This window comes from Aureobasidium pullulans (assembly GCF_000721785.1).
Source record: "Aureobasidium pullulans EXF-150 unplaced genomic scaffold scaffold_26, whole genome shotgun sequence".
NCBI classification, from domain to species: domain Eukaryota; kingdom Fungi; phylum Ascomycota; class Dothideomycetes; order Dothideales; family Saccotheciaceae; genus Aureobasidium; species Aureobasidium pullulans.
In genome coordinates, this window is record NW_021941046.1 from 264,652 (window position 1) to 290,768 (window position 26,117).

Genomic DNA, 26,117 nt, shown 5'->3' on the forward strand with positions numbered 1-26,117 from the left:
GGAGCTTCTTGAATCGTGTTGGCTCACAATATGTGTTTCATTTTATTTGTCGTCGAAGGCCACAATTCGCAGAGGTATAGGCGTATAGGGTATGGCCATAACAAAAGGCTCCGCTGCATCGTCATCATGATTGGTTGGCAGGTGTTACATGATCACGTTACGATCAACTTGTTCGGCGCCACTTGGTCTCATCGGATGTGTCTTCGCCGTCGACCTCATCGCCAGCATCAGCATCCTCGAATTGATCGGCAGTCCTCACCGAACCAGCTCCAGCACCAAGAGTTCCGCCCTCGGGCATACGGAACTCGCCATTCTCATCCATAAAGTCTTGCATGTTATCGGCAGTAATCCAACCTCCAGTGCCGGGTTCCGGCTCTTGCTCTTGTTCATCATCCTCATCCGGGTCGGGGTGTAGATCGGCGCAAGCAGAAACGGCGTTGAAGAGTTGCTCGGCAGCTTCGGTGGCATTGCCGTCGACGGTAGGGTCGGGTGTCAAGAGGAGCTCGACAGTCTCAAGGTCGTCGTCGGCGGTCTGTGAGATGTCGCTTAGGCATAGTTGAATGTACAGGGCGTTCTGTTGGCGCGCGTGTAACGAGATGGTCCGGTAGGGAATTTGGACACCGGTTCCAGCAGTAGAACTCCAGAGGGTAAAGATGCTGGCCGTTATTAGTACGAATTTAGGAGAGACGGGAAAGGACAAAGCAACGTACTCGGATGATACCCAGATCTGAATGCGTGTGATGGTAACTTCAACTCTTGATTCCTCGCCGTCGCCGTTGGTATGTGAGTGAGGAGAAGCATGCGGGCCTGCACCAGGGCCGGCAGAGGTGCGTAATGCGCGCAGAGCAGAGTTGCTGGCCAGCTCCTGCTCCGACACCTTCAAGGTGGCATTCTGGACTTTGTGGTGCAGCACGGGCTTGCCCTCGTAATAGCTCGTCGGTGTCTCCTCTTGGTGCGCCTGAAGAGTGGTGTAGTCGCTCTCTCTCGGCGACTGCTCGATGACTCTCAGTGCACCGCTCATGTTTGTGATGTTGCTGTTGGGTTGTTGTTCCTGAATGCGACAGGCAAAGGTAGCTGCGACAGTGTTTGAATGCTCAAGGTCTGTTCGAGGAGGGAGACATGACTCGCCAAATGGTCAGATCGTCAAGGCCAAGCTTTTTCCACCGTTCCCGATGATGACACTCTCGATAAGATTCCACTTGCACGGCAGCACCGGCAGATTGCAGCTGCTGCCTCGCTCCTTCTCTTCAAGCATCCACCGGTCGACGTGCCTCTGTATCGCCATCACACGACACCCTTCGAGCCCCAATGCGCGACTCGGCGGCATACCAGACTGTGTTCCAGTCCCCGGTCCCGGTCGACTTGCATTACCTCGGCGTTTCGACCCGCCCCGGCCATCGTCAGCCACTATGCCGCAATGCTGAAGGATGGGGGCCCATCAGTCCTTTTCGCTATGATTTTACTCCCTGCTTCCTCGATGTCTGGATAGCCTCGGTCGCCGCTTTTGGTCTCATCTTCGGAGCAGGTGCCATCTACTATCTCTTCAAAAAATGCAGCCCCCAACCTGTCAAGCAAGACTGGCACTTTTACGCAAAGTTGTCCGTTCTCGCCGCCCTCTGCGCCACCACTGTCCTTCAGGCTGTCTTCCAGATCATCACCTTCGGCAGCGTCTGGGCTGGTGATTTCCGTTTCTGGACCACCGTCCTGAACCTCGCCTCCATCGCCGTCATTTCCTACATCCAATATGTCGAACATTGGCGATCCCGTCAAGCCAATGGCGTTGTTCTGGTCTTTTGGTTGCTGCTCATCATTGCGTACGCCGTCAAAATGCGTTCCCTTGTCTCGCAACAGCTATATCGCACCCAACTACCCTACTTTGTCACCTTCGCCGTTAGCGTTGCCCTGGCCGCTGTCGAGTTCGCTCTGGAATGGCTGGTGCCCAAACGCCTGAGCGACTATGACGCACTCGGTGATGAAGACGAATGCCCAATGGAGTACGCCAACATCTTCTCAATCTTGACTTTTGCCTGGATGACTCCAATGATGAAATATGGTTACAAGAACTTCTTGACTCAGGATGAGCTATGGAATCTTCGCAAGAGAGATACAACCGCTGCAACAACCCAGGCCTTCAACGATGCCTGGGAGCAAGAGCTGGAGAAGAAGAAGCCGAATCTCTGGATCGCCTTGATCCGTGCCTTTGGTGCTCCGTACGTCCGTGGTGCCATGATCAAGACCATCTCTGATGTTTTGGCCTTTGCCCAACCTCAACTCCTGCGTCTCCTGATCACCTTTGTTGCCTCATACCAAACCGACTCGCCGCAGCCTCCCATTCGTGGTGCCGCCATCGCCTTGTCGATGTTCGCTGTTTCCGTCTCCCAAACGCTTGCTCTGCATCAGTACTTCCAGAGGGCCTTCGAAACTGGCATGCGTATACGTTCATCCTTGACTGCTGCCATCTACCACAAGTCCATGCGCCTCTCTAATGAGGGCAGATCGTCAAAGTCTACTGGCGATATTGTCAACTATATGGCTGTGGACACCCAGCGTCTTCAGGACCTCGCGCAGTATGGTATGCAGTTGTGGTCTGCTCCTTTCCAGATCACGCTTTGTATGATTTCGCTTTACCAGCTCGTAGGCCTGAGTATGTTTGCTGGTGTTGGTGCTATGATTGCGATGATTCCTATCAACGGCGTAATTGCGCGCATCTCCAAGAACCTGCAGAAGAAGCAGATGAAGAACAAGGATTCGAGAACCCGCCTCATGACCGAGATTCTGAGCAACATGAAATCCATCAAGCTCTATGCATGGACCACTGCTTTCATGAACAAGCTCAACTACATCCGTAATGACTTGGAACTCAACACACTTCGCAAAATTGGTGCTTCCATGGCATTGGCCAATTTCACTTGGTCAACAACTCCCTTCTTCGTGTCTTGTTCGACTTTCGCCGTCTTCGTTCTCACTGGTAACCGGGCATTGACGACGGACATCGTCTTCCCTGCTTTGACCCTTTTCAACCTTCTTACTTTCCCTCTGGCAATCTTGCCCATGGTCATCACCTCCATCATCGAGGCAAGTGTTGCAGTCAACCGTTTGACCGACTTCTTTATTGCTCCTGAGTTGCAGCGTGATGCAGTACTCAAGTACGACGCAGTAACTGAGCGTGGCGAAGAATCAGTCCGTATCCGTGATGCCACCTTTACCTGGAACAGTAGCGATGACCGCAACGCTCTGGAGAACATCTCTTTCTCAGCCCACAAGGGCGAGCTCTCTTGTGTTGTTGGTCGAGTTGGAGCTGGCAAGTCTTCTTTCCTGCAAACCCTTTTGGGCGACCTCTACAAGATCAGGGGTGAGGTTGTCCTGCGCGGAAAAGTAGCTTACGTTGCTCAATCACCTTGGGTCATGAACGCCAGCGTCAAGGAAAATATTGTGTTTGGTTACCGCTGGGATCCTCACTTCTACGAAAAGACTGTAGCTGCCTGTGCTCTCAAAGAGGATTTTGCCTCTTTGCCAGATGGTGACCAAACCGAAGTCGGCGAGCGCGGTATCTCGCTTTCTGGCGGCCAGAAGGCTCGTTTAACTCTGGCACGCGCTGTTTACGCTAGAGCAGACATCTATCTTCTCGATGATGTCTTGTCTGCTGTTGATGCACATGTCGGAAGACATTTGATTGACAACGTCCTGGGCCCCAACGGTCTTCTCAATGGCAGAACCAGAATCTTGGCTACTAACTCCCTCCCTGTTTTGATGGAAGCCAACTACATTGTGCTTCTGCGTGAAGGTCGCATTTTGGAACGCGGCACCTACGAACAGCTCATGGCCATGAAGGGAGAGATCTCACAACTTATCAAGACTGCCAGCAACGAGGAATCCAACAGCGAATCCCAAAGTGATTCACCCGACAGCGACGATTCGGCGACTGTCTATGAAACCGATCCAAACTCTGCACAAAGCGAGCTGGAGATTACGCAAGCAGAAGAAGGCGAGACTGAACTTGCGCCTATCAATACAGGTGGTGGTCGGCCAGTCCGAAGAGCAAGTGGAGTCTCTCTACGTCGCGCGAGTACTGCCAGTTTCGCCGGACCCCGTGGTAAACTTACTGATGAAGAAGGCGCTGCCGGTCTCAAGAGCAAGCAGAACAAGGAATTTTCTGAACAGGGCAAAGTCAAATGGTCCGTCTACACTGAATACGCCAAGACTAGCAATCTGGTTGCTGTCGCCATTTACATCATCACCTTGGTTGGGGCCCAAACAGCTCAAATCGGTAGGCACTTGTTTTGACTGTTCCGATTCAAATCACTAACTCTTAAAAAGGTGGCAGCGTTTGGCTCAGACACTGGTCCGAGGTAAATGCCAAGTATGGCGGTAATCCTCACGTAGGAAAATACATCGGCATTTATTTTGCCCTTGGTATTGGCTCCGCTGCCTTGGTTGTCGTCCAAACGCTCATTCTATGGATCTTCTGCTCGATTGAGGTACCTGCATCCAACTTGCGTCTCGGGCCGTCGCGCTAACAATTCATCTTCTGCAGGCTTCGCGTAAGCTTCATGAACGAATGGCCTATGCTATCTTCAGGTCGCCTATGACTTTCTTCGAGACCACCCCCGCCGGACGCATTCTGAACCGCTTTTCAAGGTAAGTGGCTTCTTCATGTCCCTGCATGCCGCCGATGCGGTGTTATGTTACACGACCAAGTGCCGATGTTGCACCCCTCCGCACGTGCACTTTTCCAATCACCGGGTTCCGTACTGACAGTGCATCTTCACAGTGACATTTATCGGATCGATGAAGTCTTGGCGTAAGTGTTTGGCATGTGTCAGAGATTGATGACAGTGGCGAGCTGACCTGACTCGATAGTCGCACATTCAACATGCTCTTTGTCAACTCGGCACGAGGTATGTTGTGGTCCAATGCAAATGCAAGCAACATTGACTGACCATCTCAGCTCTCTTCACCCTGGTTGTTATTTCCATGTCAACGCCAGCCTTCATTGCGCTGATTGTACCACTGGGTGGTGTCTACCTCTACATCCAACGGTACTACCTTCGTACATCGCGCGAACTCAAGCGTCTGGACAGTATCAGTCGTAGTCCTGTGTACGCCCATTTCCAGGAGTCCTTGAGTGGTATCAGCACAATCCGCGCCTACCAGCAAAGCAAGCGCTTTGCCATGGAAAGTGAATGGCGCGTGGATGCAAATCTCAGAGCATACTTCCCTTCCATCAACGCAAATCGCTGGTTGGCAGTTCGTCTCGAGTTCATCGGCTCTATCATTATCCTTGCTGCCGCAGGTCTTGCCATCATCTCGGTTTCCAGCGGAAGCCTTTTGTCCGCTGGTTCCGTCGGTCTTGCCATGTCTTATGCCTTGCAGATCACCCAATCACTGAACTGGATTGTAAGACAAACCGTGGAGGTAGAAACTAACATCGTTTCTGTTGAACGTGTCTTGGAATACGCACGCCTTCCCAGCGAAGCACCCGAAATCATTTCAAAGCACAGGCCGCCTGTTAGCTGGCCTTCCAAGGGCGCAGTATCGTTCAACAATTACAGCACCAGATACCGTGAGGGATTAGACTTGGTCCTCAAGAACGTTGACCTTAGCATCAAGTCCCACGAAAAGATTGGTGTTGTAGGTCGGACAGGTGCTGGCAAGAGTTCACTGACTCTTGCTCTGTTCCGTATCATTGAGCCCACTGAAGGTGATATTAGTATCGATGATCTGAGCACCAGCTCCATTGGTCTATTGGACTTGAGAAGAAGACTGGCCATCATCCCACAAGATGCTGCACTGTTCGAGGGAACTATCCGTGACAATTTGGACCCCGGTCATGTTCACGATGATACCGAACTCTGGAGCGCCCTGGGTATGTTGAAACTCATGCCTTGCTTTGTATCTGCTAACACCGTGGTCAGACCACGCCCGCCTCAGAGATCACGTGTCGAGTATGTCTGGAGGGCTTGACGCTCAGATCCATGAAGGTGGATCAAATCTCAGCCAAGGCCAGCGTCAACTCGTTTCTTTGGCGCGAGCGCTACTTACACCAAGCAACATCTTGGTGCTTGATGAAGCAACTGTGAGTCTCTGATCTTTCTTACCGCCATGTTTCAACTTGCTGATTTGTTTCATTCTAGGCCGCTGTCGATGTGGAGACAGATGCATTGTTGCAAACCACACTGAGAAGCGCTATGTTCAAGGATCGGACGATCATTACGATTGCCCATCGTATCAACACAATCCTCGACAGTGACCGCATTGTGGTACTTGATCACGGACGGGTGGCTGAATTCGACACGCCTTCCGCACTTGTCAAGAAGAAGGGTCTGTTTTACGAGTTGGTGCGCGAGGCTGGCCTACTTGGTAGTGTCGTTGATGCTGGCATTGCAGCAGAGTAAATCAGTTAGTTAGCGAACTTGCATAGAAAGCGTTGTACACCTGCGACGATAATTGCCCATGCAGACAGAGAATTGACAGCTGTTATGTGTCTGTCACGTCAAGTGTCCGGCGCCAGGCCCCACATCACCTTCTGTTTTCCTGTTTCAAACGTGCTTGACAGTCTTTTGTTACTTTTGGCACTTTTGTTATCATTGTTGGGGCATTGTTGGCTATGCTGGGAGCCATATTGACTGCGCCGTACTTGCTGCAAGGAAGTGCTAACCGGGCGGCTTCCGAGATGAGCCACAGATCTGACCATCCCAGAAAAAGTACATGCACTCAAGTGTCGCGCAACAACGGACGTAGCCATGGCCCGACCCGCAAAGCTTCCAACCAGGCAAGCAACGAGACCATGAAACGAAAGCCTTCAAGAACTGTTCAGACGGTGGTCTACTCGAAAGATGCAAGAGATAGATCTTTTTATCAGTGCAAAAGTTGGTCGCTAGCGCCCCCAAAACAGCATGGCTTTGGTGGAGTATGCATGCCGGGGCGGCGCGGCTTATGGGGTCTGTTTATCCAGGGTCCTCGATGGAATTCAACCGGCCATCTTCATGCTGTGCGACATGTAGCAAACATCATGTCCCGGACTTGCCTGTCTCTTTACTGTTTCTCAACGACAGATCGAGGCTTGAGCCAGATCCAGGCGGGGAAATTGCTCCCGCCCGGAACTCAGTCTGCAGATCGGGGCTGACGGCTTCAAGACTGGCCTGCATTACTTTTGCATCGATCAAAAGGAGACCAAGCGTGACGAAAGCGAAGCGATTCGCCTGCATCACCCAATCTACGGTGGAATTAAGAAGCAGAAAACACTATGGGTGATCCAGAGGGCAACAATGCACTGCATCGTTCTGTCTCTCAAAGACGGAATCCAGGGTGGTCTTGAACCTGAACCGAACTGATGGATTTGGGATCTGTCGTATTGTTGAATCTATTAAGTCCTTGGAGCCGCTCTTTTGAAGAGGCTCGAATGCTGAATCGGTCTTTCTCTCTCTCTCTCTCTCTCATTTCTTGTTTCTCTGTTTTACTACTCTTTTTCGCCAATCATTCCTCCCGTCGGCAAACAAGGCAAGTGACAGCTGTTGTTGTAACGCCGCGTGAAGACACCACCGAGGTCAGCCTTTGATTTGCCTGAACCCCGCACCAAATCGTGGCATTCTCAGCCTATCGTTCCGGTTAGTCGACACTTTTCTTGTGCTCCGTTCTTTGCCTGTCGCGCCTATCAACCACCATCGCCTGGTGGCGTTGACGAGCCTCGGGGAGTCCGACTCTTCCCAAAAGGACCCCCTCTGTCTCACGTCTCGTCTTGCAAGTTTTCGTCACATTTTTTGTCTCCACCGTCGATTTGGTTTCGAAAGAAGCGCCCGTCTCGTTTCCTATTGCTGACCAGTTGTAGTCGAACAAGCTCACGCGCGACACGCGCTAAAGCCAAACACCTGGCAGTTTTGGCCGCACGAGGGTGAGCTTAATCCCTTCCCGTGATCATCACTTGGGGCTCCCGCTAACGTCCGTTTTGACTTTTGTTAGTTGCGGAGAAAACTGATCAGTCCCTTGCATCGCTTTACAAGGGTGAGCTTCTCTGCTATCAAAGATCTCTTTGGGTCCAGACATGGTCTTGAGCTCGCAAGCAAGATACGATCGATTTGCTGGTGGAGTTGGTAAGCAGCCGGGTAAGCCTCCAGCTTCTGGCGTTCCTGTAAGCAGCTATATCAGCATCGCGTTTCATGTTTCATGCCACTAACCGATCCAGCTTCGGTCCAGAAATGTTCGTGTACTGTTGTCGTCGTCGCCGCCAGATCGTGAAGTTCAGTCGAATCAGCCCATGGACACTGCGGAACACGATGCATCTTCGATTGTGTCAAAACAGGAGTTCATCACAAACATCACACGCAAGCTGAACAACTTACCCCCGCATGCTCTTGAGGACATCTTTCAAGTCTGCATCGACAACGAAACCCTACAACCGACCAGTTCGAGAGCGGCTGTAGATCCTCGAGCAGCAAGTACGTTGTATTGCCTCGACCTGATAGAGTTCTCGAGTCTAACAAATATGCTCCAGAGCTTTTGCAGATTGAAGAGCCAGCACAGCGTAAAGCGGACGCTCAACATAATGCATCGAAGCGCAAAGCCGTTGCTTCCGCGGACTCTTCCGACGATGAGAACGATGATGATTGGGGAAATCATGGTAACATGCAGATCACACTGCACATTGCCAACCAGGATGAGGTAGTTCATTTCTTAAGGATGCGTTTCACTCAAATTCAGCAGCTGGCAACCAAAGTCATCGCCAAGGCATGGATCAAGGCAATATGTCCAAAGAAGCAAGCGAACTTTCCGTACGTGGACAGCAACCCCAGGGCCGATCAGAACCAGAAGCGTCGTCGACCACGTCACGATGGCCCCCCGAGGATTCCCAAATTTTGGCCAGATATCGAATTGTGCCGTCACAAAGAGCCTGACCATACAAGGAAGACTGGTGCGTTTCTCCAGAGAATGACTCGATACGATCGGCTAACGTTCCGCAGAGCGCACTCATCTTTTAGTTCATTTGCTTAGGCTGCACTGGACTGAGCAAGATTGGCTTGATTCCAATGGCCACGGCTCCGAGGTTCCTCAGAAGATCAAGGATCGCAACTGGGTTGGATTCCTCAAGGATGCCTTTCCAATCAGCAAATTGGAGGAGGTCCAAGGAAGCAACCCAGACAAGGCGTTCATGCGAAGAAACTATCTCAACCAGATCTATCGAGTTGCCGAGGATGAGCAGATGATGCGACGCAGAGTTTGTATGTCAAGGCGTTCTTCCTCTACACAATCTTCGCGACTAACGACAATACAGGCCCTCCAAACCAGAAAAGGACCTATACTACTGGTGCTGGCTGGGTTCCTGCAAGCTCTCAAGCTGCAGGTTCCACGATCCCAAGTGACCAGCCAGATAGTGAAGACGAATCAGACTCGCCAGCAATGATTTCCTCAACAATGGCGCGTTCAAATTCACACTCGGAGACTTACGCCATGTCGCCAGAGCCGGAGGAACACGCAGACGACTCCGGATCAGCATCTTCATACTCTGGAGTTGAGGTTCTCAGAGAGGCCAAGGTTGAGCAGATCCCTTTCAGCGGATTCATTCCCCTGGATGACGTCGTCATCCCCGATTCCAGTCATGGTCCAGAGTTGAAGTTCGATCCAGCAGATGAGCCTATGACAGTCCCGCTTGGGTCCGTACCACCCAGTCGCGTTGTTGATATGGACTACTACGATTCTCCATGGGGTAGTAGTGCGGCGGCTGTACAGAGAACGCCAGATCTCTACCAGCAGCATCAATATGTCAGCACCGCTGCGCAGTGGTACGGAGGTACGGCTATGGGTCATCCTCAGCAAGGTCAGATGTCGAGTGGCCAGCAACCCGTGGCTGTCACTGACCAAGGCTGGAACGATTATCGGCATGGATATGTCCCATTCGAGCCAGCTTCGGCTCCAGATAAAGCGGCATCGCAGGCAGCGGTCTCACACAATACTGGATTCGGAGGGATGCACCAGATGACCATGTCAGCTCCTTTTATACAGCCAGTGGTAACAGCGGCCAACGATAGTCAGCACACAGTATATCAAGGATCCGGAGTGCCATATGTTCCTGGTCCCTTTCAACAGCACAGCCAGCCCGGGTTCATGGGTACACAGCACCAGGGAATGTATAGCGGGTGGCTTTGATACAAAAGTGACGAGAGTGATGAGTCTAAGCAGAACGAAGACAATGGCGATAACGATGACGACAAGTACGACAACGAGACCGACGATTTTGATGAAATTGCATGTGGCTCCAGGGAAATCCAGCCACGAAGATGGTAATTGCTCGCACAGCGGTGTTTGATTTCCAGAAGATCTCGGTGTTTCATCTCTCTCTCTCTCTTTTTTTCTTTTGAGACGAATTTCTTTATTGTGGATGTGGATGGCTGAACATATTGTGACTTAACACAGTTGATGGTTAGTATGGAGCATGGATAACGAGAAACGGCTGCGGACGAAAGGCATGGGCTCAGAGCAGATAGGCAGTAATGGATCAAAGCGCATCTGTAATCTCGATCGGTCCCATGGTGTGAGGATTAATAGTTGGTGACGGTGTGAAAGAAGGTGCCTTCAGCGGAAGGGAAGCGCATGCGAAGGGCATTGCTTGGCAATGACATGCATGGACGGGCCGCGAGCTTTTGTACGCAAACGGCCCCGGTCGCGACATCCAAAAGCAGCAGCAGCAGTAGTCGGACTGGATTTGCGTCGACAGCAGAGTGAATTGGCAGTCGACGCTCCATGCTTTGCCAATCACACCAACACAGCGACAACCATGTCGTCCGTCAGGGGCGGTAGAGGAGGCATCAGCCGCGGTCGCAGCGCATCGCCATTCGGAGCCCCAGCTGCGCCAAAGACAACGCGTCCGTCCTTCGCTCCACGCGCCCGAGCAAGCAACCAAGTCCGCTTCAATGCGCCGTCCAGGGGCACTGGTGAAAGAGGAGGGAGGGGCACCTTCCGTGCTGGACATGGACAACGAGGAGGAGCAAGAGGTCGTGGAAAGGCAACACCTCCGCCAACACGCTCGCCCTTTGCTGCTCCGACACAAGCACAACCGAGCAATGCCTCGTCTTCATTTCCCGACCGCTTCCAGGCTGTACGATTCCTCCCACACTTCCATGGCTGATATTCTCTGACGCACGGTACAGCTCAAGAAGCAGCGCGAACAAGAACGCACCCACGCCATTGCCCAAGGCTTCCTGGCCGACCCCGACAAGCCGCGCACTCTGGCCGAAGCCATTACCCCCGTAGGAACCTGTCCGGACATGTGTCCAGAGTTTGAACGCCTCGAGCGTGTTGTGCAAAAGGATGTATGGGGCCCTGAGCTCGATGATGCAGGAGCTGCTTCAGAACCTCGCATGGTGAAGAAATTCAGGCGCGCCGCTGCTGGTATTGATGAGCAACTGCCATCAGATTTACGACCTCCCAGTACTCTCAAAATGACTGTCGAATACCTCTTCGACAACATTGTCGCCAATGCCGCATCGTTGGGCAGTGTACATCACTTCGTCTGGGATCGAACACGAGCTATTCGTAACGACTTCTCTATCCAACAAATCACAAAACCTGCTGATGTTGAAATCGCTATCGAATGCTACGAACGTATCGCCCGCTTTCACATCTTGTCACTACATCAACTCGCCGTTCCGGACAAGCCCTACGACAAGTACGATTGGTATCAGGAACGCGAACAGCTGGACCGCACCCTGTTGTCTCTGATGCAATACTACGACGATTCGAGAGGACGAGTACAATGCAAGAACGAGGCAGAGTTCCGAGCATACCTTATCATTTTCCAAGCTCAGGATCCGACCCCCGATCTGGACGAGAGAGTGAACACCTGGCCGACCTCTGTCAAATCCGACAGACGCGTAAGGATCGCTCTCGATCTCAACTCGGCAGCTTCAAACATTGTCGATCCTCAGGGCCCTCTGAAGCCTCGCGCTGTTTACCCTGTCGCACGAGAGGATTGGTCTCAATTCTTTGACTTGGTCCGCTCCAATAAAGTCTCCTATCTTATGGCTTGTGTCTCGGAAATCTACTTCAAACTCGTGCGGCGGACAGCTTTGAATGCCATCTGGCGTGGCTTCAAGGGACAAGTATTTGAATTCACTTTATCTTTAATGACCCAAATCCTCGGCTTCGATGACCTTGAACAAACCGAGACCTTCTGCCAGCATTTCGGCTTTGTCTTCAAAGAATCCACTTCCGGGGGCGAGTCGTTTTTGGATTTGGGCTCGGTACAAGGGAAGTCCTTCCCTGCGGAGACTCCTGGCTTAGACCACCAGACCTTCTCGGAAGATCTGGTCGAGTCGAAACGCATGGGTCGTAATTTCTCCGCCGTCATAAGCGGCTACACTGTAACAGAAGCACAACACGCTGGTCTTATTGACGAAAGTTATGACAGCCAGATGGAAGACCAGATGACAGACCAAGCAGAGGAAAGCCAGCCTGAAGATGATCCTGATTCACTCTTTATACCAGAAGATCCGCCTAGATCGGCTTTTGGAGCAGCAGCACCCGCTTCATCTTCACCCTTCACGAGCACTTTTGGTACGAAACCCCTATCAGGAGAAAGCCTACCAACTTCGCTTTTTGCCCAACCAAAGTCAGCCACTTCAGGCTTTGGTCAACCTTCTGTGTCGACCGGTTTCAGCTTTGGAAAGCCATCTGTTAGCCCAACTCCTTCTGAGGCAACTGCATTCGGCGCAACACCTTCGGCTACCTCCATATTCGCCCAGCCATCCAAGAGTGAAAGTGTCAATTCTTTCACAAATACGTTCGCGTCCCCGAACTCCGCTGTCACTCCTGGGCTCTTGGTCAACAATGAACATTCCAACAAGCCGTTTGCCAGTCCATTTTCTGTAGCAAAACCTGCCGCCGAGGATGATGAAGCCCCACCAAAGCCTATAGCTACACAATCAGGAGCATTTAGGTCACCAAGTTCTGCGAACAGTCCTTCATTGTGGAGCGCTGCTCCTTCATCAATGCACGATCAGCAAACCTCGTCTTCTGTTACCGCAGCACCATCCATGTTCCAAGCCCCGAGCAATCAGGAGCCACCAAAGCCTTCATTTAGCTTTTCCTCGACTGCCCAAACACTTGCGCCACCCTCTCAATCTCCGCCAGCTTCATCGAAGAGCCCTTTCAGCTTTCCTACGACCTTAGACACAGATCCCACGCAAGCATCAACCGAACCTGTCGTAAGCTCGACGTCTATCTTCGACAGACCCGCTCCCGTATCCAACGAAGCCCCGGCTTTCTCTCTTACCTCTTCTTCTTCTGCAACCGACGATAGCAGTCCCGAAGCGGCAGTGCTCAACGCATCGCCTTTCGGGTCGAAACTCCCGCAGTTCAATTTCAGCCAGCCATCTCAGCCTAAGAAACCGAGCCCCTTGTCGCAGTCCTTTTCTCTCGACGACAAAACTCAGAGCACATCGCCACAGGTGTCAGCTCTCCAAACGCAACAACCTGCTCCAGCTGCGTCGGCCCTTAAACCCTCTGCGTCTATACTGAAACAAACTCCTGTCGCTGCCCCACTAAAGCCCATAAGGTCCAAAGACGAGATACTTGAACGGCTTGCCCGAGAGGTTGTTCTCGATACGGACAGAGGCCTAATCAGACAGTTTGTCGAATATCATGCTCGCCAGACAGTCATGGGTGTCTATGACGAGTTATATATGGAGAGTCTTCGTGAACTTGCGGATACTTTCAGAAGGGAGACCCTTTCTTATAGGTTTGGCAAAAGGTGGCGCGAGATCTGCTGGCGACGAAGACTTGCTCGCCAAGGTAGAGAACGTCGCAAGCGTGCCAAAAAGGATCAGAGCGCACGCGAATTGAAGAGGAAGCTTGCTGCTGAGAAAGACGCCGTCGATGAGTTCCTCAAGTCCACGAGCTCAGCTATCCACTTGGGAGCCAGTATGCGAGAATCTGAAGCCAGGCAGAACTTCGTTGACGTACAAGTATCTCTTGAAAACGATGCAGACCAGAAAACTTCGAGTCGTTCGCATGAGCAGAAGAGGCCTAGGACGTTGGAAAATATCGATCGTGAGACGCCGAGGAGGAAACAGCCAGCCGCCACACCGCGTTCGAACTTTCTTGGTTTCAGCATGCTTGGTTCACAAAATCGGCCTGCCATCTCCAGTACGCCTTCTCGATCGAATTACTTCCGCTTGAAGGCTCTAGGTATCAATCCTGGAGAGGAAACTCTTAACACAACTCAAGCAAAGAAACGCTTAAGGGAGGACAGTGAGGAAGCTCAAGCGGAAGCGTCTCCTAGCAAACGATCTCAGACTCCTCCGGCCGCTATAGACACTCGTCCATCAAGCTCTACACGCCCGCTGATCGGAGAGAGTCGTGTCACCAAGTCTTTCGGTAGCAGCTTGGCAGGTATTGAATCATTGTCAAAGGCACGTCAGGAAGATGAAGACCTTTTCGCGCGTGCGCGAGCAGCCCGGCAAGCCATGGCAGATTCGAGCGCATGGTATCGTTCGGAAATTCACAAGGACGATGTTCGACGCAAGGAAGAAGTTGCTCGTTCTCTCACATCGCCCTCGATGGAGCGCGCCCGTGAAGCGGCTCGCTTTCGCTCCACAAAAGCTGGTGCAGCATCTCCTGACGTCCCTGCTTATCGACTACGAGAAAGCAGATTTGTCCCCCGAACACAATACAACCTCGCAATTGAGAAGGCAAAGCAGAACATCGAGTCTAGGTCACGGAGTCCATCTCGATTGTCAACGCCTGGAGCTGTTCATTCTCCTTCCCACACGGTGAAGAACAGATTAACGGCTACAACAAACACTCAACCTTCGCCAGTCTTAGCATCTCTGGACGGACAAAGCACCCAAGCGACTGACAGCATGGCTCAGTTCGCTGGGTTGGTTAAACCTTCTGAAAATCCTGCATGGCAATACGACCCGTCCTTCTTTGCCAACTCGATCAATCCTGCATCCTCTGATGCTGGCTTGAATGTCAATTGGCATGGTCTTGAGGACGTGGCTCAGAGTGCCATCAACGAATACGTAGATCTTGCGTCAGACGATGAAACCGATGATCTGCATGAAGTCCAAGGGCACGATCAGGCATTTAAAATTAAGGATATAGTCGATACTGAAGCATTCGCCGATGGCGATGAGGACGAGGAGGAGGGTGAGGATGAAGAAGCTGAAGATGATGCCGATGATGAAGGCGAAGAATTTGTCGGAGGCTACGCCCAGAATCCTGACGACTTTGAAGACGGAGAAGAGGTTTACGACGAAGAAGAGTCCGAAATCGAAAGGGAAGAGTTCGATGACTACGACGAGGAAGGGGAGGAAGAATCGGATGGCGACATGTCGAACTCACACAGCTTGTCCGCTGATAATGCCAGTAACAACATCAAGGCAGGGACCGGCACAGCCGAGGATGCCTTTGAGCTCAGCGATTGATGATTGAATAAGTAACCTGATATAGTCTGTGGACATAGAACCAATTGACTGAATATATTCGAACGACAAAACACCGTCATCTCATAACATCACTCGTTTTGTCAAGGCTAGGGATTATCTAAGGTATACACAAGAGGCGAGAATTAGACACGACCATGGTTCTCGACCAGAAGTGCCTTCATGTAATCACTGGGCTCGTATCTCCATTGTTCGTTGACGAGCGTTTTGCTCACAGAGTCTCGTAGTCGTGTCATGACTTCTGCTTTGGGTCTGTCGAGTTCTGTACATGTGCCATTAGCTGGTAGAATTCCAAGTCCAGGAGACGGCACAAACCATTCTCGTCCCATCTTTTACTATTCCTGCCACCGACAGCACTTCCAGAAGCCCAATACTCCTGCACAAGAGCTGTCAGACGCTTGTCGTCTTCAAGTTCTTGGTATGCGTTAACGATTGATCAAAAGCATGATTTCAAAGCCACTAGAGCTCATACCTTCCTCTTCTGCTCCATTTATCTGCTCTCCCAGCGCAGAAACTTCGTGCAAGTAGTTGCCTCTCTCATCCCTTATGACCATATCGCGGACGGGCTCGGGTTGGTTCTCTTCATCGGGCTCGATGGTCGTCGTCTCAGTGGCTGCTCTGACACGTCGGGTCCGGGTCGCCCTGCCGGCAGCCGCAGTGCGCCTGCTCATCCGGTCTCCAGCATCATCAGAGTCCTCGAGAACCAGCTCGTTGAGGTGATTCGATGGTGGTCCAGTTGTTGTGGGACGTCGTGATAGCGTTGAAGCAAAGAGGTTGCGTGCAGCCGAGTTGGCCCGCAAGGTGTGACCGCCAGAAGTGTATGTGTCGTGTAGATGGCTCGCTGTGCGGGATGCAGGACGGCGTGGCGCATCATTGAATGGGTCGTGAGGACGAGGCGGCATATTTGAAACTATATCGACGGAGTAGATATTGTATTAGGGGAGTCAATGTTGTACTTTGTTGAGTGTTTGGATAACTTTGGAAGACTTGTTTGTTGTCAACACAACTTGAAGATTCTAGATTCTAGATTCGAGAGATGGAAAACATGTATCGCGGCTGCCGCAGTCGCGAGGTAAACTGTCTGGGAGCCGGCATGTACTTCTGGTCGCTGTCACATGTAGGATGTCTTGAATCAGGGTCACGAAAGGGCTGATAAGTAGGTATCGAGTGGCACAGGATGACTCGTATTACTGTCAATATACCAAGATGCTAGGGGTTTGAGGAGAGTTCAGGGTCCAACTGGAAGAGATGGGATTCTAATGCTCTCTCCGGCACATGAGCGAGAAGCAAACGGTCGATGGGAGGTAAGAACGAACAAGTGTATCAAGGCGAAAACGAAGCCACGGGACGCGAAAGAGGTGACTGGTTGAGTAGAAAGGAGTGCTCTCTTGATAGTCGGTTGTTGCACAGGCACTGCCAAGACGACCAATCTGGCAGGAAGCCCCCAAAGTACCGACCAAAAGCCAAACGTAGCTGCAGCGAGAACAGGCTGCCCCTGGCACTCTCTTTGTTTGCCCGTTGAACTGCTTTTCTTTCCCACCTGGTCTTCGTTCCGTCCGACTTGCATCCTCCGACCCACGGCCCCCAAAGAGCGTCAACCCGGTGGCATCTTTCTTTCTGCCCATCGTCCGCCATGCGCTAGCCTTCCAACACACAGCCCGTCCAGAAATTTATAGACACGCACCATGTCGCTCTCACGATCTCCTTCACCAAAACGAGGCGGTGGTTGGGCGAGTCCTGGACTCAATGCCAACTTCGCCCAGAGTAGAAGCACCACCCCCGTGACATCGTACAGCCAGAACCACAGCGTCACCTGGGCCTCCGCCCAAGCAAGGAGCCACCAGGTCAATGGATACCCGGCATACCAAGAAGCCAACTCGGGCTTCTTCGGAAAGCACATGCGCAAAATTTCGGCGAGTCTGCCCTTCTTTAACAATGGCCCCAAGGACGAGCGCCAGGCCGAAAAGGAGAAGGCGGGCAGAGGCAGATGGGCTCCTGCCAGAGGAGGCTATCTTGCAAACATCAAGGCCATGCTTGGCCGTCATTTGCTGAGATCAAAGGCCCGATTTGTTTTGGTCTTGGTCTTCTTGTTGCTTATTCTTTGTTTTTATACTACCCGTACGTCACCTGGCAGAAGGCGCGCAAGTTTCAGTGAGCTGACACAAGTCTGCAGCATTACACTACTGGTATCGAAGAAGCTCATGGCTCGGCGGCGGTAGCAAATTCGTCGTGATCCTGGCAGCCAACATGGGAGGAGGTGTCATGGAGTGGAAAGGACCCCGCGAGTGGGCAATTGAGCGCGACAGCGTGCGCAACAAGAAGAACTACGTGCACAGATGGGGCTATGAGTTGGAAATTGTCGACATGAGCACAAAGAAGCGCTATGCGCACGAGTGGCGAGAGAGCTGGGAGAAGGTCGACACAATCCGCAACGCCATGCGCAAGTACCCGCACGCCGAATGGTGAGTCTTGGATAGCGCCTGCAAAGGGAAGAAGAACAAGGATACTGACTGATGCAGGTTCTGGTGGCTGGATCTCAACACCTTCATCATGGAGCCCTCATACTCGTTGCAGCAGCACATCTTCAACAACCTGAACGACAACGTCTATCGCGACATCAACACGTACAACCCGCTCAACATCTCTCATCCCCCAACCGCAGCACACCTCGACCCCGAGAGTTTGTCACCGGTCGGAGACGGCAAGCCCGACTCGATCAACCTCATCGTGCCCCAAGATTGTGGTGGCTTCAACCTGGGTTCGTTCTTCGTCAAGCGTTCTGCTTGGACAGATCGCTTGCTAGACATCTGGTGGGATCCTGTTGGTTATGAACAAAAACACATGGAATGGGAACACAAGGAGCAAGATGCATTGGAATACATGTACACCAACCAACCTTGGGTGCGACCTCATCTTGCCTTTATCCCGCAGCGCAAGGTCAACAGCTTCCCGCCCGGCGCATGCGGCGACAACGGCGAGGATATGAACATCCACTATCACGAGCACGACCGCGACTTTGTCGTCAACATGGCTGGCTGCGAGTGGGGCAGAGACTGCTGGGGAGAAATGTACAACTACCGACAGCTGAGCAACAGGCTCAACCGCAACAAGTGGGAGAAGATCAAGGACGGGGTTTCCGGAGCCTTTTCATTCCTCCAAACCAAGAAGAAGGAAATAACGGGGACGGCGGCAGACGTCGAGGACGAGAAGAAGGAGTCATGATATTGAAAGGCAGAGGATTGGGATAAAGGAAGGGGGAATTTCGGAGTCATGTATACATTTGCAAACGATGTTGATTTCTTGTGCCTGTCTTTTGCCATTTCCCCAGAAGTATCAAGTGTACAAGGTGTGAGCGGCGTGTGGCAGCTTCGCTTCGCGATAAACGTGTCAAGGTATGTGAGGCGTGTAGGAAAAGGGCCGATGGTCGACAGACAGGAACGGGGGAGAAGTGGTCGGCCAGTCGGAGAGAGAGAGAGAGAGAGAGAGAGGAAAGTAGGGCGTTCGGAATTATGAGCTTGAGCTGGGGGTGATGTTCTGTTGCTCGAAGAGGTAGCCCTTGACCTTGGAATGCTTCAGTTGCTCGAGGTAGCGTTCTGCACAGTGTCAGCTGGGGAACAGGGCGGCCTTTCGAGGAGGACGGGTCGGATACGGACCTCTGAGGTGACCGCACTTCTCGAGGTGGTTGACACCCTCGCGGTAGTAGCACTTGCCCATCTCCTCTCTGAGAAGACGTGCCATCATGCTCTGGACCCATTGCTCGCGCAAGACGGCATCCTGAGCCGCCTTGAGTTGCTGGTTGTTGTCGTAGTCGACGCCCTCAAAGGTTGGCGGCACCTTGGGCTTTTGCATGCGGAACTGGATTGACTCGGGTGTCGGCATCTTGGGCGATGTGTGTGTGTGTGGGTGGCTTTGTTTGGATTGGTTGGTTGTGGGTAGTATACAATCGCTCGCCGTCTCAATCGTCGTCGTCGTCGTTTGACGGTCGCAGCAGCAGCAGGCATGCGCGCGAAGTCCGGTACAGCCCGCGTCGACCAATCACACGTCACGCCTTGGTCCTTACTTCTTGCTCTTCCTCCAAGACACTCTTCCCGACTTGCTCTTTTCCTTTTTGATCGCGTTCTTTTCCACCTGCCTTTCCACCTTCCGGTCAATCGCGTCCTTTTCTGCCAACATTGCTTGGGGCGCGCTGTAGCTGACTTTCCACTGCCACTCGTCAAATCGCACCACCCGTTGCTCCTCGAGCTTCCCCAAAAGCTCGCTTCGTCGACGTTGGCACGACCAGCACAGGCTTTCGATTTTCTTGCATTGGAACGGATGTGTTTTCAATTCACATGCCGATGAGTATGTCGATATCGGCGATATTGATGCGTGTCTGCACATGATCAAGGGCTGCTTGCCCATGCACGAATGCCCGCATGTCGTGAAGATGTATAGTTTATGATAACACATGTTTTATTGCTACCTGTAACTATGCACCTTCTCGCCAGACTACACTCTATGCTAGTTATAACATCGCCGTCAACATCCGTTTCCGGTCACTACTGCTTGGCAATATGCTTTCTGACTAGGCATGCAAGTCCTTTGTCATTCGTCATCCCTCATCAAAATTTACGTCTATCATTTTCTAATTCCCAGCGCGCTGGCTCCAGGCCGGCACACAGCTTGCCCATGAGCCTTCGTTTCACATGTCGAGTCTTGCCGTATGTAAGAACACATCATTTGATCCAGGTCGTCATGTCTCGAACACGCTTGCAACATGTGCCAACCAGGCTCGTATACCACATTTCTTTGTCTTCTTTGTGTCCACGACTTGGCGTATTGCAACTTGTACTTCAATGCGCTGTCCCGTATTCGACAAGTACTTATCATGCAGACACGATCTCGGTATATATCGCCAAACCCAAATCCATCAATACTGTGGCGTTCGATCTGTGCATATAACCACCATCAAGCTCATATACAGCAGAAATGGCAACACCCACACAGACCTTCAAACTCGGTACCTCTTCTGAGCCTATCCATGTCTCCAAAGTCGCCCTAGCGATCATCATCACCTTCAGTGTAATCAGCCTGGTCGCTCTGGCAGTGGCTCTATGGATACTATTCCGTTTCACCTGCTCGAGCCGAGGAAGAAGAGCGGGACACGAGATCAGAGATGGTCGAAACGAACACACGCAATGGTGGAAGCACGCCAACCCACCTGCAGACTCTAGCGACTCTTCCGAAATGTTCCATGTGGGCATCATAGCTGCTCCCGAGCCGACCACCGAAGACGGAAAGAGAAGAAGTCGGTACTATGGGGAGAAGAACGCTTAGTATCCGAGGGCGAAGGTTGCATGCTGCTGTAGTCAAAAAATGAGAGACCTTGTGGTACATGACATGCTTTTCAGGAGGATCAAATCTGTACATATCCATACCATGTTCTTTGCAATACAACAAGTCAAGACGCTATGCTAAAGACAAAAGAAGAAACACAAAGTGAGATGGTTTTAGGCTTAATCCTGGACGCTGACAGAAGCTTTGTCGGCGACGGCGGCCTCTTGCTCTTGTGTCTTTGGCTGCTCTTCGTCCTCGTCGTCGGCTTCGGGGATAGCAGAAGATTGCTCAAGCTCTTTGATCTCTTCGGGATTGGCGTTGCTGACACTGCTTCCTCTGTGCTTTTGCTGGATAGTGCCGGCAGGTGTAGCCACTGCAGCGGCGAGGTCATCACTAGACTCGACTGCAGACAGAGGTGCGGGCTCTGGTGCTTTCGAGGATTCTGGTGCTTCGGATGATTCGGCCAGGCTCGAGGTCTGAGTAGGCGACTTCAGAGGAGCGACCTTGGTGTCGTTGATACCCGGTGCGGGACCCTTGCGCGCGGCACCAATGGCGGCGGCTTCGGTGGCGGCCTCTTTCATGGACAGATTGGCCATTGGGGTCTGCAGCGGGTCGGACTTGTCGCTGGCTGATTTGTTGGCTGCGGTAGCTGTGGGCTTGACTGGAAGCGGAGCTGGGGGCTGGGCGGTGGTTGTAGGATGCATCGTGGCTCTCGTCGTCACAGCCTCACCACCGGGCGCGGGAGCCGACGAGGCAGGTGGTACGTCGCCAATGTTCTCTTTGATCTCGCCAAACTCGTTCCATTCTTCGACTTCGTCGAGGTCCTGTAGCACGCCATGTCAGCAATCACAAAGCCTCCAACATGGTCGACACACATACAGCTATCACGAAGCCCTCCTTGACCAGGCCAGGAAGCTTCTTTCCGGCCGCTCGACGGCCCCAGAGACGGCGAGCCGACTCATTAGTTGCTGTGTCTATAGCCAGGAACGGAATTCTGTTGGCATTGAGGATCGTCTCGATACGTGATGTCGCCGTGATGATGTGCGATGATCCGGCTGTCAGAGATGTGAAGAGGAACACTCTGCCATCCTTGTCCCATGCGCTTAGGTCGTGTGCTGATGCCATGTCGATGCGTGTCTGAAGTCGGGTCCTTTGTACCTCGAGGAGGGAGTGTTTATTTCGAGGGGTCCTGGTCCTCCCTCTGACGTTATTACGCGTAGCTTGTGTGGGGTACTTTGTTTCAGGGAGCTGAGCTCCATCATCGCATTATTTTTAGCACCTACTCATAGACATTGATGCTTGGTCTTTGTGATTGCCAAAGTCTGATTATCCAAGAAAACTAATATGTATATATATTGATCGTCATGCGCTGCTGCACGCAAAATGACAGGCTGCCTCCTTTTCTTGCCCACAAACCTAACGCCAATCCCGAGTAACTCATCAGTAAGCCTCAATTGCCTGGGCCATAGGAACCTGACCAACCGACATGTTCTCCTTCGCGATGAAGAGATTGCTGAGGGCATCGCGCACCTCGAACTCTTCCAGAACGGCTCCGAAACTGCGCTTCGTTAGTTGTGATGATCCTGAATCCATGAATTTCCTAGTCATTTACCCGTAGCATCTGACCTTGCCAGCGAGGTCAGCCTTGACAAGCTCAAAGTCCTGAGCTGTCATCTCGGACACTCTGCTGTTTTGCAGAAGCAACAACCACGCCATGACGGGTGTAAGCTCGCCCTCGAGGGGCAGCTGGGCGCTGAGATCCAACAGCTTCATGAGGTCTGGAGCCTTCAAGTCCGGCATTCTGTGGCCGTATGGGTCTCCAGGTTTGTTCATGATGTGCGACGGCGGGGGACAGGTCGCCATGAGAGCATGACCGCACATGTGATCGTACTCTGTGTCGTCGGGCCTCTCCATGGGATGGTGGAAGGGCTGTCCCTCAGGGTTGTGCGAGCGGACCACGAGATATTGCATGTGGTCCATACAGGGGCGTTCGAGACTACGCAAAGGACGACGTCAGCCCAATCGCGAGACGATACAACAGCGGCAGAGGGGTAACGATTGGCTTATTGGTTCGGTGGGGGTGAGGGATAGGCTGCCCTATTGTAGGGCTGGGGCTGGCCTTGGGAGTCGTACGTCAGAACGAAGTCAATGCCAATCTGGTCATAATCCAGATGCTGACCAGGCAACTGGCCTGCACTAGCCATCGGCGGCTTTGAGTCTTGAGAGCGAAGGGGAGGGGGACTGAAGCCAGCAGTGCTAGAGTCCTGACGATAGCTGCCAGATATGCTACCGCTCGAGCTGCCGTTGTATGAGGCAGGCATACCGCGCATGGCCGGGAGTGATTGCAGGCTGTCAAGCGGGATGCCGTGGGCTAGCAGAAGTTCCTTGAGGCGCTTGTTTTCAGTGACGACAGCTTCGCGATCGGAGATGCTGGATCCGTAGAGTTCCTTGAGACGAAGAACCTCATGCTCGAGTGCCTTGATGTACATCTCTTTGCGTTCGCGGTGTGTTCTGAACGTCGGTCAGAGACTGGTTGGAATGATTAGAGCAAACATCAATCGGCATACCTCTGAGCTTGTCTGTTCAGTTCTTGTCTGCGGGTCAAGGCAGGTTTGCTGTCGGGCTTAGGCCCGCGTCGCTTGGGGGCTGCTCCATCTGTGACGGCGTAAGAGACAAACGTTTGCTGCAATGTTTGCTCAAGGCAGCATACCTTTCGTTTGTTTCTTGTCCAGGCTGAGGTTCTTCAAGAAACCGAAGTTGGAGAGAGGACTCCTGTCAGATGAATGCTGGCTCTCTGGAGATGTATACATCAGCGCTGGGTTGTTGTCGGCGAGCGGCTCGTCCGGCGACATGGATTGCATGTTGACCTGAGCCATGATGCAGGCAGGTCAAATCGGCACGCAAGGAGGGGCAGGAAGTGAAGAAAACTGGGGTCGATGGGAAGAGAGGGTTGATGATATAAAACGTGGAAACGTACCCAGATCGTGAGCACTACTCGGTGCTCGGGGACCAACGTTAGGTGCCGACATGTCTTTAGCGCAAGACTGTCGGTACAGAAGATTTGACTATCGAAGAGGCGCTGGCGAATCGCGGCGGTCTGGAACGCTGGGGAGAAGTCAGTCGTTATGAGCACATGAGTGACGATCTGGGAACTAGCACGGAGACATCCGCAAACTCTAGGTAAATTTGTCATGCGAGATGAGGAAGCTTTCCACGGATGCCGGAGGGAGAATGGCAGGTAGGACTTGGCTGAAGTAGAAGAAAGGACCCGTGCGACTTACAGCAACTTCAAAACATCGGTGGGGCAGGACAGGACGAAACAAAGTCTTGTCGCTTGGGGATCAAGATGGGTATAAGTGCAAACTCCTCTTCTTGCGCGACGCGAACGCGATCACAGGAACTGTCGACTCGGCCGAATCCGTGGCAGGGCAGGTGATGGGTCAGAGGACAACGGAAATGTCAACCGTTTTGTCGGACACCGGCCAGGGAGAGACAAGAAGAGTCTCAGAATGACAAGCACGTCTCAGACGTTGCAGTTGTTGTAGAAGCTGGACAGACTATCCCCTGGAAAGGGCTGTGTGCGAAAGCTTTGCAGAATCAGAAGCTGTCAAAGATATCGCAAAAGGGAAAAATGGGTGGTCGCAATGGGAGAGCGAGATGAGAGGACGGGCATGTTGCGCCAGAGTGGAGTCGTGGTCGGCGACCAACGATTGTCCAACCCAAATGCGATCTAGTGTTTGCCCTTTTTCGTGCCTCCATCTTGCGCCCGCCGCCTGTGCGAGCCGTCCCGCCGGATCTTTCTCTACTCTCTTCACAATCCTCTGCGGCCAGCGGTGACGCTCCAACAACGTAACCCTTCTGCTGTACCGCGCGCGCAGCAGCACCAGCCCTTGTGTTAGGAAGGCACTTGGCAATGGCGTCCTCGACTAGGCAAATCGTTGCTTGGTTCTTCCTAATCTTGCGCTTTGTTTTTCTGACGTTCGGGCCATGGTTCGTTCATCTGTTGATCGCCGACGTCCTGCTCTCAGCCCTGCTACCCTTTGCTTTCATCTTTCCTACACACACCTATCATTTGGCGTCTGCTATTGCCGAATCCGTATGGCGCGGTGTGCAGCGACTCTGCGAAGAATACAATGGTGCAGATATCATCATAGCCGGAGATGAGCTGCCTCGTGGGGAAAGTGCAATCGTCGTTGCGAATCACAATGAATGGTCTGATTTCTACCTCATTCAAGCCATGGCAATTCGCTCGGGAATGCTGGGTCGCTGTCGATGGTTTGCGAAGAAGGCGCTCAAGTGGGTGCCGGTGCTAGGATGGGGTCTGTTGGTCATGGGCATGCCACTAGTCAGTCGCAGGTGGGCTGAGGACAAGGAGGAAATGGAACGATTGTTTAGCGGCATCAAAGAGGGACGTTGGCCTGTGTGTATGTATTCCTAGCGGTATCATGTTCCTTTGACCCACAATGACTGATCGATCAAACAGGGCTTGTTTCTTTCAGCGAAGGGACACGATATAGGCCAAAGAAACATGCAGAAGCAGTCCGGTGGTGTGCGAGCCATGGAAAATCAATACCGCAGCACACATTGCATCCACGCACCAAGGGCTTCGTCGCTACTGTTCAGCAGCTGCGTAAGACACCTCATGTCAAGGCCGTATACGACATCACAATTGCTTACGCGGAGGACGACAAATTCATGGCCGCGCCGTCCTTTTTCAAAACCATCTTTCAACCCGATCTGGCGCAGACCTACCGGATGTATGCTCATGTTCGACGCTTTGAGTTGAACTCACTACCGCATACGGACGCCGAACTCGCTCAATGGCTCGAAGCCAAGTGGGTAGAGAAGGGCGAAAGACTGGCAAATCTCAAAAAGCAACTTGACTACGGGGAGCCTTGGAAAGGAACCACAAGTAAGGTCTAGAAGCTTGAAGTCATCGGTACCATCGACTATCCGGTTTTCAAAATTCCGCCTACACCATCAAAGACCTCGCCTTTATCAGCAAGAGGCATACATTTCTTCACATAATTCGCCTTGAAACTGAATTCATCATGCCAAACTTGGCCTCGATCATTCAGATCTTTCGCGGCTACCAATACTTGTCTTTGCTATTTTCACAATACATACCCAACTGGACCGAACATGAGTGAAGTGACTGGATGAATTTATCAGCTTCACTAATGATCGGCTATCCTCTGACCATCTTAATCTACAACTTCAATAGATCCTTCTTTATTCATCATCACTTTCCGATGGCATGAATCTTTCTGACACGGCTTCCCTCTTCTATCACTCGTGATCATCATATCTATCACAACCTCAAGCAGTTCCCAACTGTTGACTTACCGCAACGCAGCATCGATC

At 52.2% G+C, this 26,117-nt stretch overlaps 15 protein-coding genes across 15 annotated transcripts; 8 read left to right on the forward strand and 7 right to left on the reverse strand.

Moving 5' to 3' along the window:
• Positions 1-163: 163 nt before the first annotated feature.
• On the reverse strand, positions 164-1,021 carry M438DRAFT_339099 (uncharacterized protein; the record flags this gene model as incomplete). The annotated part of the gene is made up of 2 exons (XM_029904187.1): positions 164-656; positions 711-1,021. 2 exons carry the CDS (start codon positions 1,019-1,021, stop codon positions 164-166), a joined length of 804 nt encoding a protein of 267 aa, XP_029756486.1.
• A 204-nt stretch (positions 1,022-1,225) lies between these two features.
• M438DRAFT_349045 (ATP-binding cassette glutathione S-conjugate transporter) lies at positions 1,226-6,522 on the forward strand. Its single transcript, XM_029906298.1, has 8 exons — positions 1,226-4,267; positions 4,318-4,478; positions 4,535-4,638; positions 4,772-4,801; positions 4,861-4,898; positions 4,949-5,866; positions 5,916-6,076; positions 6,135-6,522. The coding sequence occupies exons 1-8, from the start codon at positions 1,309-1,311 to the stop codon at positions 6,393-6,395; spliced, it is 4,632 nt and encodes a 1,543-aa protein (XP_029756487.1). The 5' UTR covers positions 1,226-1,308; the 3' UTR covers positions 6,396-6,522.
• An 819-nt stretch (positions 6,523-7,341) lies between these two features.
• On the forward strand, positions 7,342-7,746 carry M438DRAFT_349048 (uncharacterized protein). The gene has a single exon (XM_029906299.1). It carries the CDS (start codon positions 7,403-7,405, stop codon positions 7,556-7,558), a length of 156 nt encoding a protein of 51 aa, XP_029756488.1. The 5' UTR covers positions 7,342-7,402; the 3' UTR covers positions 7,559-7,746.
• On the forward strand, positions 7,585-9,191 carry M438DRAFT_115874 (uncharacterized protein). Its single transcript, XM_029898725.1, has 3 exons — positions 7,585-8,128; positions 8,183-8,435; positions 8,492-9,191. Exons 1-3 carry the CDS (start codon positions 8,042-8,044, stop codon positions 8,986-8,988), a joined length of 837 nt encoding a protein of 278 aa, XP_029756489.1. The 5' UTR covers positions 7,585-8,041; the 3' UTR covers positions 8,989-9,191.
• On the forward strand, positions 8,905-10,373 carry M438DRAFT_116368 (uncharacterized protein). The gene is made up of 2 exons (XM_029898726.1): positions 8,905-9,215; positions 9,269-10,373. Exons 1-2 carry the CDS (start codon positions 9,146-9,148, stop codon positions 10,138-10,140), a joined length of 942 nt encoding a protein of 313 aa, XP_029756490.1. The 5' UTR covers positions 8,905-9,145; the 3' UTR covers positions 10,141-10,373.
• On the reverse strand, positions 10,315-11,121 carry M438DRAFT_115503 (uncharacterized protein). Its single transcript, XM_029898723.1, has one exon. It carries the CDS (start codon positions 10,961-10,963, stop codon positions 10,490-10,492), a length of 474 nt encoding a protein of 157 aa, XP_029756491.1. The 5' UTR covers positions 10,964-11,121; the 3' UTR covers positions 10,315-10,489.
• Positions 11,122-11,141: 20 nt separating this feature from the next.
• On the forward strand, positions 11,142-12,233 carry M438DRAFT_240773 (uncharacterized protein; the record flags this gene model as incomplete). The annotated part of the gene is made up of 1 exon (XM_029899530.1): positions 11,142-12,233. A coding segment is annotated over one exon (1,092 nt), but the record flags the coding sequence as incomplete, so codon positions are not given.
• Positions 12,234-15,463: 3,230 nt separating this feature from the next.
• Positions 15,464-16,574, reverse strand: M438DRAFT_349053 (uncharacterized protein). Its single transcript, XM_029906300.1, has 3 exons — positions 15,910-16,574; positions 15,753-15,851; positions 15,464-15,699 (listed from the first exon to the last, which is right to left on the reverse strand). The coding sequence occupies exons 1-3, from the start codon at positions 16,337-16,339 to the stop codon at positions 15,563-15,565; spliced, it is 666 nt and encodes a 221-aa protein (XP_029756493.1). The 5' UTR covers positions 16,340-16,574; the 3' UTR covers positions 15,464-15,562.
• Positions 16,575-16,736: 162 nt separating this feature from the next.
• M438DRAFT_408907 (uncharacterized protein) lies at positions 16,737-18,926 on the forward strand. Its single transcript, XM_029909985.1, has 3 exons — positions 16,737-17,555; positions 17,611-17,899; positions 17,957-18,926. Exons 1-3 carry the CDS (start codon positions 17,123-17,125, stop codon positions 18,657-18,659), a joined length of 1,425 nt encoding a protein of 474 aa, XP_029756494.1. The 5' UTR covers positions 16,737-17,122; the 3' UTR covers positions 18,660-18,926.
• On the reverse strand, positions 18,785-19,747 carry M438DRAFT_349055 (uncharacterized protein). Its single transcript, XM_029906301.1, has 2 exons — positions 19,091-19,747; positions 18,785-19,030 (listed from the first exon to the last, which is right to left on the reverse strand). The coding sequence occupies exons 1-2, from the start codon at positions 19,314-19,316 to the stop codon at positions 18,945-18,947; spliced, it is 312 nt and encodes a 103-aa protein (XP_029756495.1). The 5' UTR covers positions 19,317-19,747; the 3' UTR covers positions 18,785-18,944.
• On the reverse strand, positions 19,343-20,004 carry M438DRAFT_115847 (uncharacterized protein). The gene has a single exon (XM_029898724.1). It carries the CDS (start codon positions 19,884-19,886, stop codon positions 19,494-19,496), a length of 393 nt encoding a protein of 130 aa, XP_029756496.1. The 5' UTR covers positions 19,887-20,004; the 3' UTR covers positions 19,343-19,493.
• Positions 20,005-20,075: 71 nt separating this feature from the next.
• On the forward strand, positions 20,076-20,885 carry M438DRAFT_349056 (uncharacterized protein). The gene has a single exon (XM_029906302.1). It carries the CDS (start codon positions 20,406-20,408, stop codon positions 20,751-20,753), a length of 348 nt encoding a protein of 115 aa, XP_029756497.1. The 5' UTR covers positions 20,076-20,405; the 3' UTR covers positions 20,754-20,885.
• A 47-nt stretch (positions 20,886-20,932) lies between these two features.
• On the reverse strand, positions 20,933-21,878 carry M438DRAFT_339107 (uncharacterized protein; the record flags this gene model as incomplete). Its single annotated transcript, XM_029904188.1, has 2 exons — positions 20,933-21,577; positions 21,633-21,878. The coding sequence occupies 2 exons, from the start codon at positions 21,876-21,878 to the stop codon at positions 20,933-20,935; spliced, it is 891 nt and encodes a 296-aa protein (XP_029756498.1).
• A 315-nt stretch (positions 21,879-22,193) lies between these two features.
• On the reverse strand, positions 22,194-23,782 carry M438DRAFT_282148 (uncharacterized protein; the record flags this gene model as incomplete). Its single annotated transcript, XM_029901289.1, has 6 exons — positions 22,194-22,311; positions 22,366-22,749; positions 22,887-23,264; positions 23,321-23,408; positions 23,464-23,547; positions 23,731-23,782. 6 exons carry the CDS (start codon positions 23,780-23,782, stop codon positions 22,194-22,196), a joined length of 1,104 nt encoding a protein of 367 aa, XP_029756499.1.
• Positions 23,783-24,666: 884 nt separating this feature from the next.
• M438DRAFT_281967 (uncharacterized protein) lies at positions 24,667-25,676 on the forward strand (the record flags this gene model as incomplete). Its single annotated transcript, XM_029901277.1, has 2 exons — positions 24,667-25,177; positions 25,237-25,676. 2 exons carry the CDS (start codon positions 24,667-24,669, stop codon positions 25,674-25,676), a joined length of 951 nt encoding a protein of 316 aa, XP_029756500.1.
• Positions 25,677-26,117: the final 441 nt, after the last annotated feature.

Excerpts from the sequence above, each read along its gene's own strand:
- M438DRAFT_115503 (XM_029898723.1), bottom strand. The coding sequence starts at position 10,963 with ATGTCCAGCACGGAAGGTGCCCCTCCCTCCTCTTTCACCAGTGCCCCT.
- M438DRAFT_349055 (XM_029906301.1), bottom strand. The coding sequence starts at position 19,316 with ATGCCGACACCCGAGTCAATCCAGTTCCGCATGCAAAAGCCCAAGGTG. Across the intron at positions 19,031-19,090 it reads GAAGTGCGGTCACCTCAGAG|AACGCTACCTCGAGCAACTG; the intron begins GTCCGTATCCGA and ends GACACTGTGCAG.
- M438DRAFT_349056 (XM_029906302.1), top strand. The coding sequence starts at position 20,406 with ATGGCAACACCCACACAGACCTTCAAACTCGGTACCTCTTCTGAGCCT.
- M438DRAFT_349053 (XM_029906300.1), bottom strand. The coding sequence starts at position 16,339 with ATGCCGCCTCGTCCTCACGACCCATTCAATGATGCGCCACGCCGTCCT. Across the intron at positions 15,852-15,909 it reads AAATGGAGCAGAAGAGGAAG|AACTTGAAGACGACAAGCGT; the intron begins GTATGAGCTCTA and ends ACGCATACCAAG. Across the intron at positions 15,700-15,752 it reads TAAAAGATGGGACGAGAATG|AACTCGACAGACCCAAAGCA; the intron begins GTTTGTGCCGTC and ends GCACATGTACAG.
- M438DRAFT_408907 (XM_029909985.1), top strand. The coding sequence starts at position 17,123 with ATGTCGCTCTCACGATCTCCTTCACCAAAACGAGGCGGTGGTTGGGCG. Across the intron at positions 17,556-17,610 it reads TCTTTGTTTTTATACTACCC|CATTACACTACTGGTATCGA; the intron begins GTACGTCACCTG and ends ACAAGTCTGCAG. Across the intron at positions 17,900-17,956 it reads AAGTACCCGCACGCCGAATG|GTTCTGGTGGCTGGATCTCA; the intron begins GTGAGTCTTGGA and ends TGACTGATGCAG.
- M438DRAFT_116368 (XM_029898726.1), top strand. The coding sequence starts at position 9,146 with ATGCGAAGAAACTATCTCAACCAGATCTATCGAGTTGCCGAGGATGAG. Across the intron at positions 9,216-9,268 it reads GATGATGCGACGCAGAGTTT|GCCCTCCAAACCAGAAAAGG; the intron begins GTATGTCAAGGC and ends ACGACAATACAG.
- M438DRAFT_349048 (XM_029906299.1), top strand. The coding sequence starts at position 7,403 with ATGCTGAATCGGTCTTTCTCTCTCTCTCTCTCTCTCATTTCTTGTTTC.
- M438DRAFT_115874 (XM_029898725.1), top strand. The coding sequence starts at position 8,042 with ATGGTCTTGAGCTCGCAAGCAAGATACGATCGATTTGCTGGTGGAGTT. Across the intron at positions 8,129-8,182 it reads CTCCAGCTTCTGGCGTTCCT|CTTCGGTCCAGAAATGTTCG; the intron begins GTAAGCAGCTAT and ends TAACCGATCCAG. Across the intron at positions 8,436-8,491 it reads TGTAGATCCTCGAGCAGCAA|AGCTTTTGCAGATTGAAGAG; the intron begins GTACGTTGTATT and ends AATATGCTCCAG.
- M438DRAFT_115847 (XM_029898724.1), bottom strand. The coding sequence starts at position 19,886 with ATGTGTTATCATAAACTATACATCTTCACGACATGCGGGCATTCGTGC.
- M438DRAFT_349045 (XM_029906298.1), top strand. The coding sequence starts at position 1,309 with ATGCGCGACTCGGCGGCATACCAGACTGTGTTCCAGTCCCCGGTCCCG. Across the intron at positions 4,802-4,860 it reads CGGATCGATGAAGTCTTGGC|TCGCACATTCAACATGCTCT; the intron begins GTAAGTGTTTGG and ends CTGACTCGATAG. Across the intron at positions 6,077-6,134 it reads TGGTGCTTGATGAAGCAACT|GCCGCTGTCGATGTGGAGAC; the intron begins GTGAGTCTCTGA and ends GTTTCATTCTAG.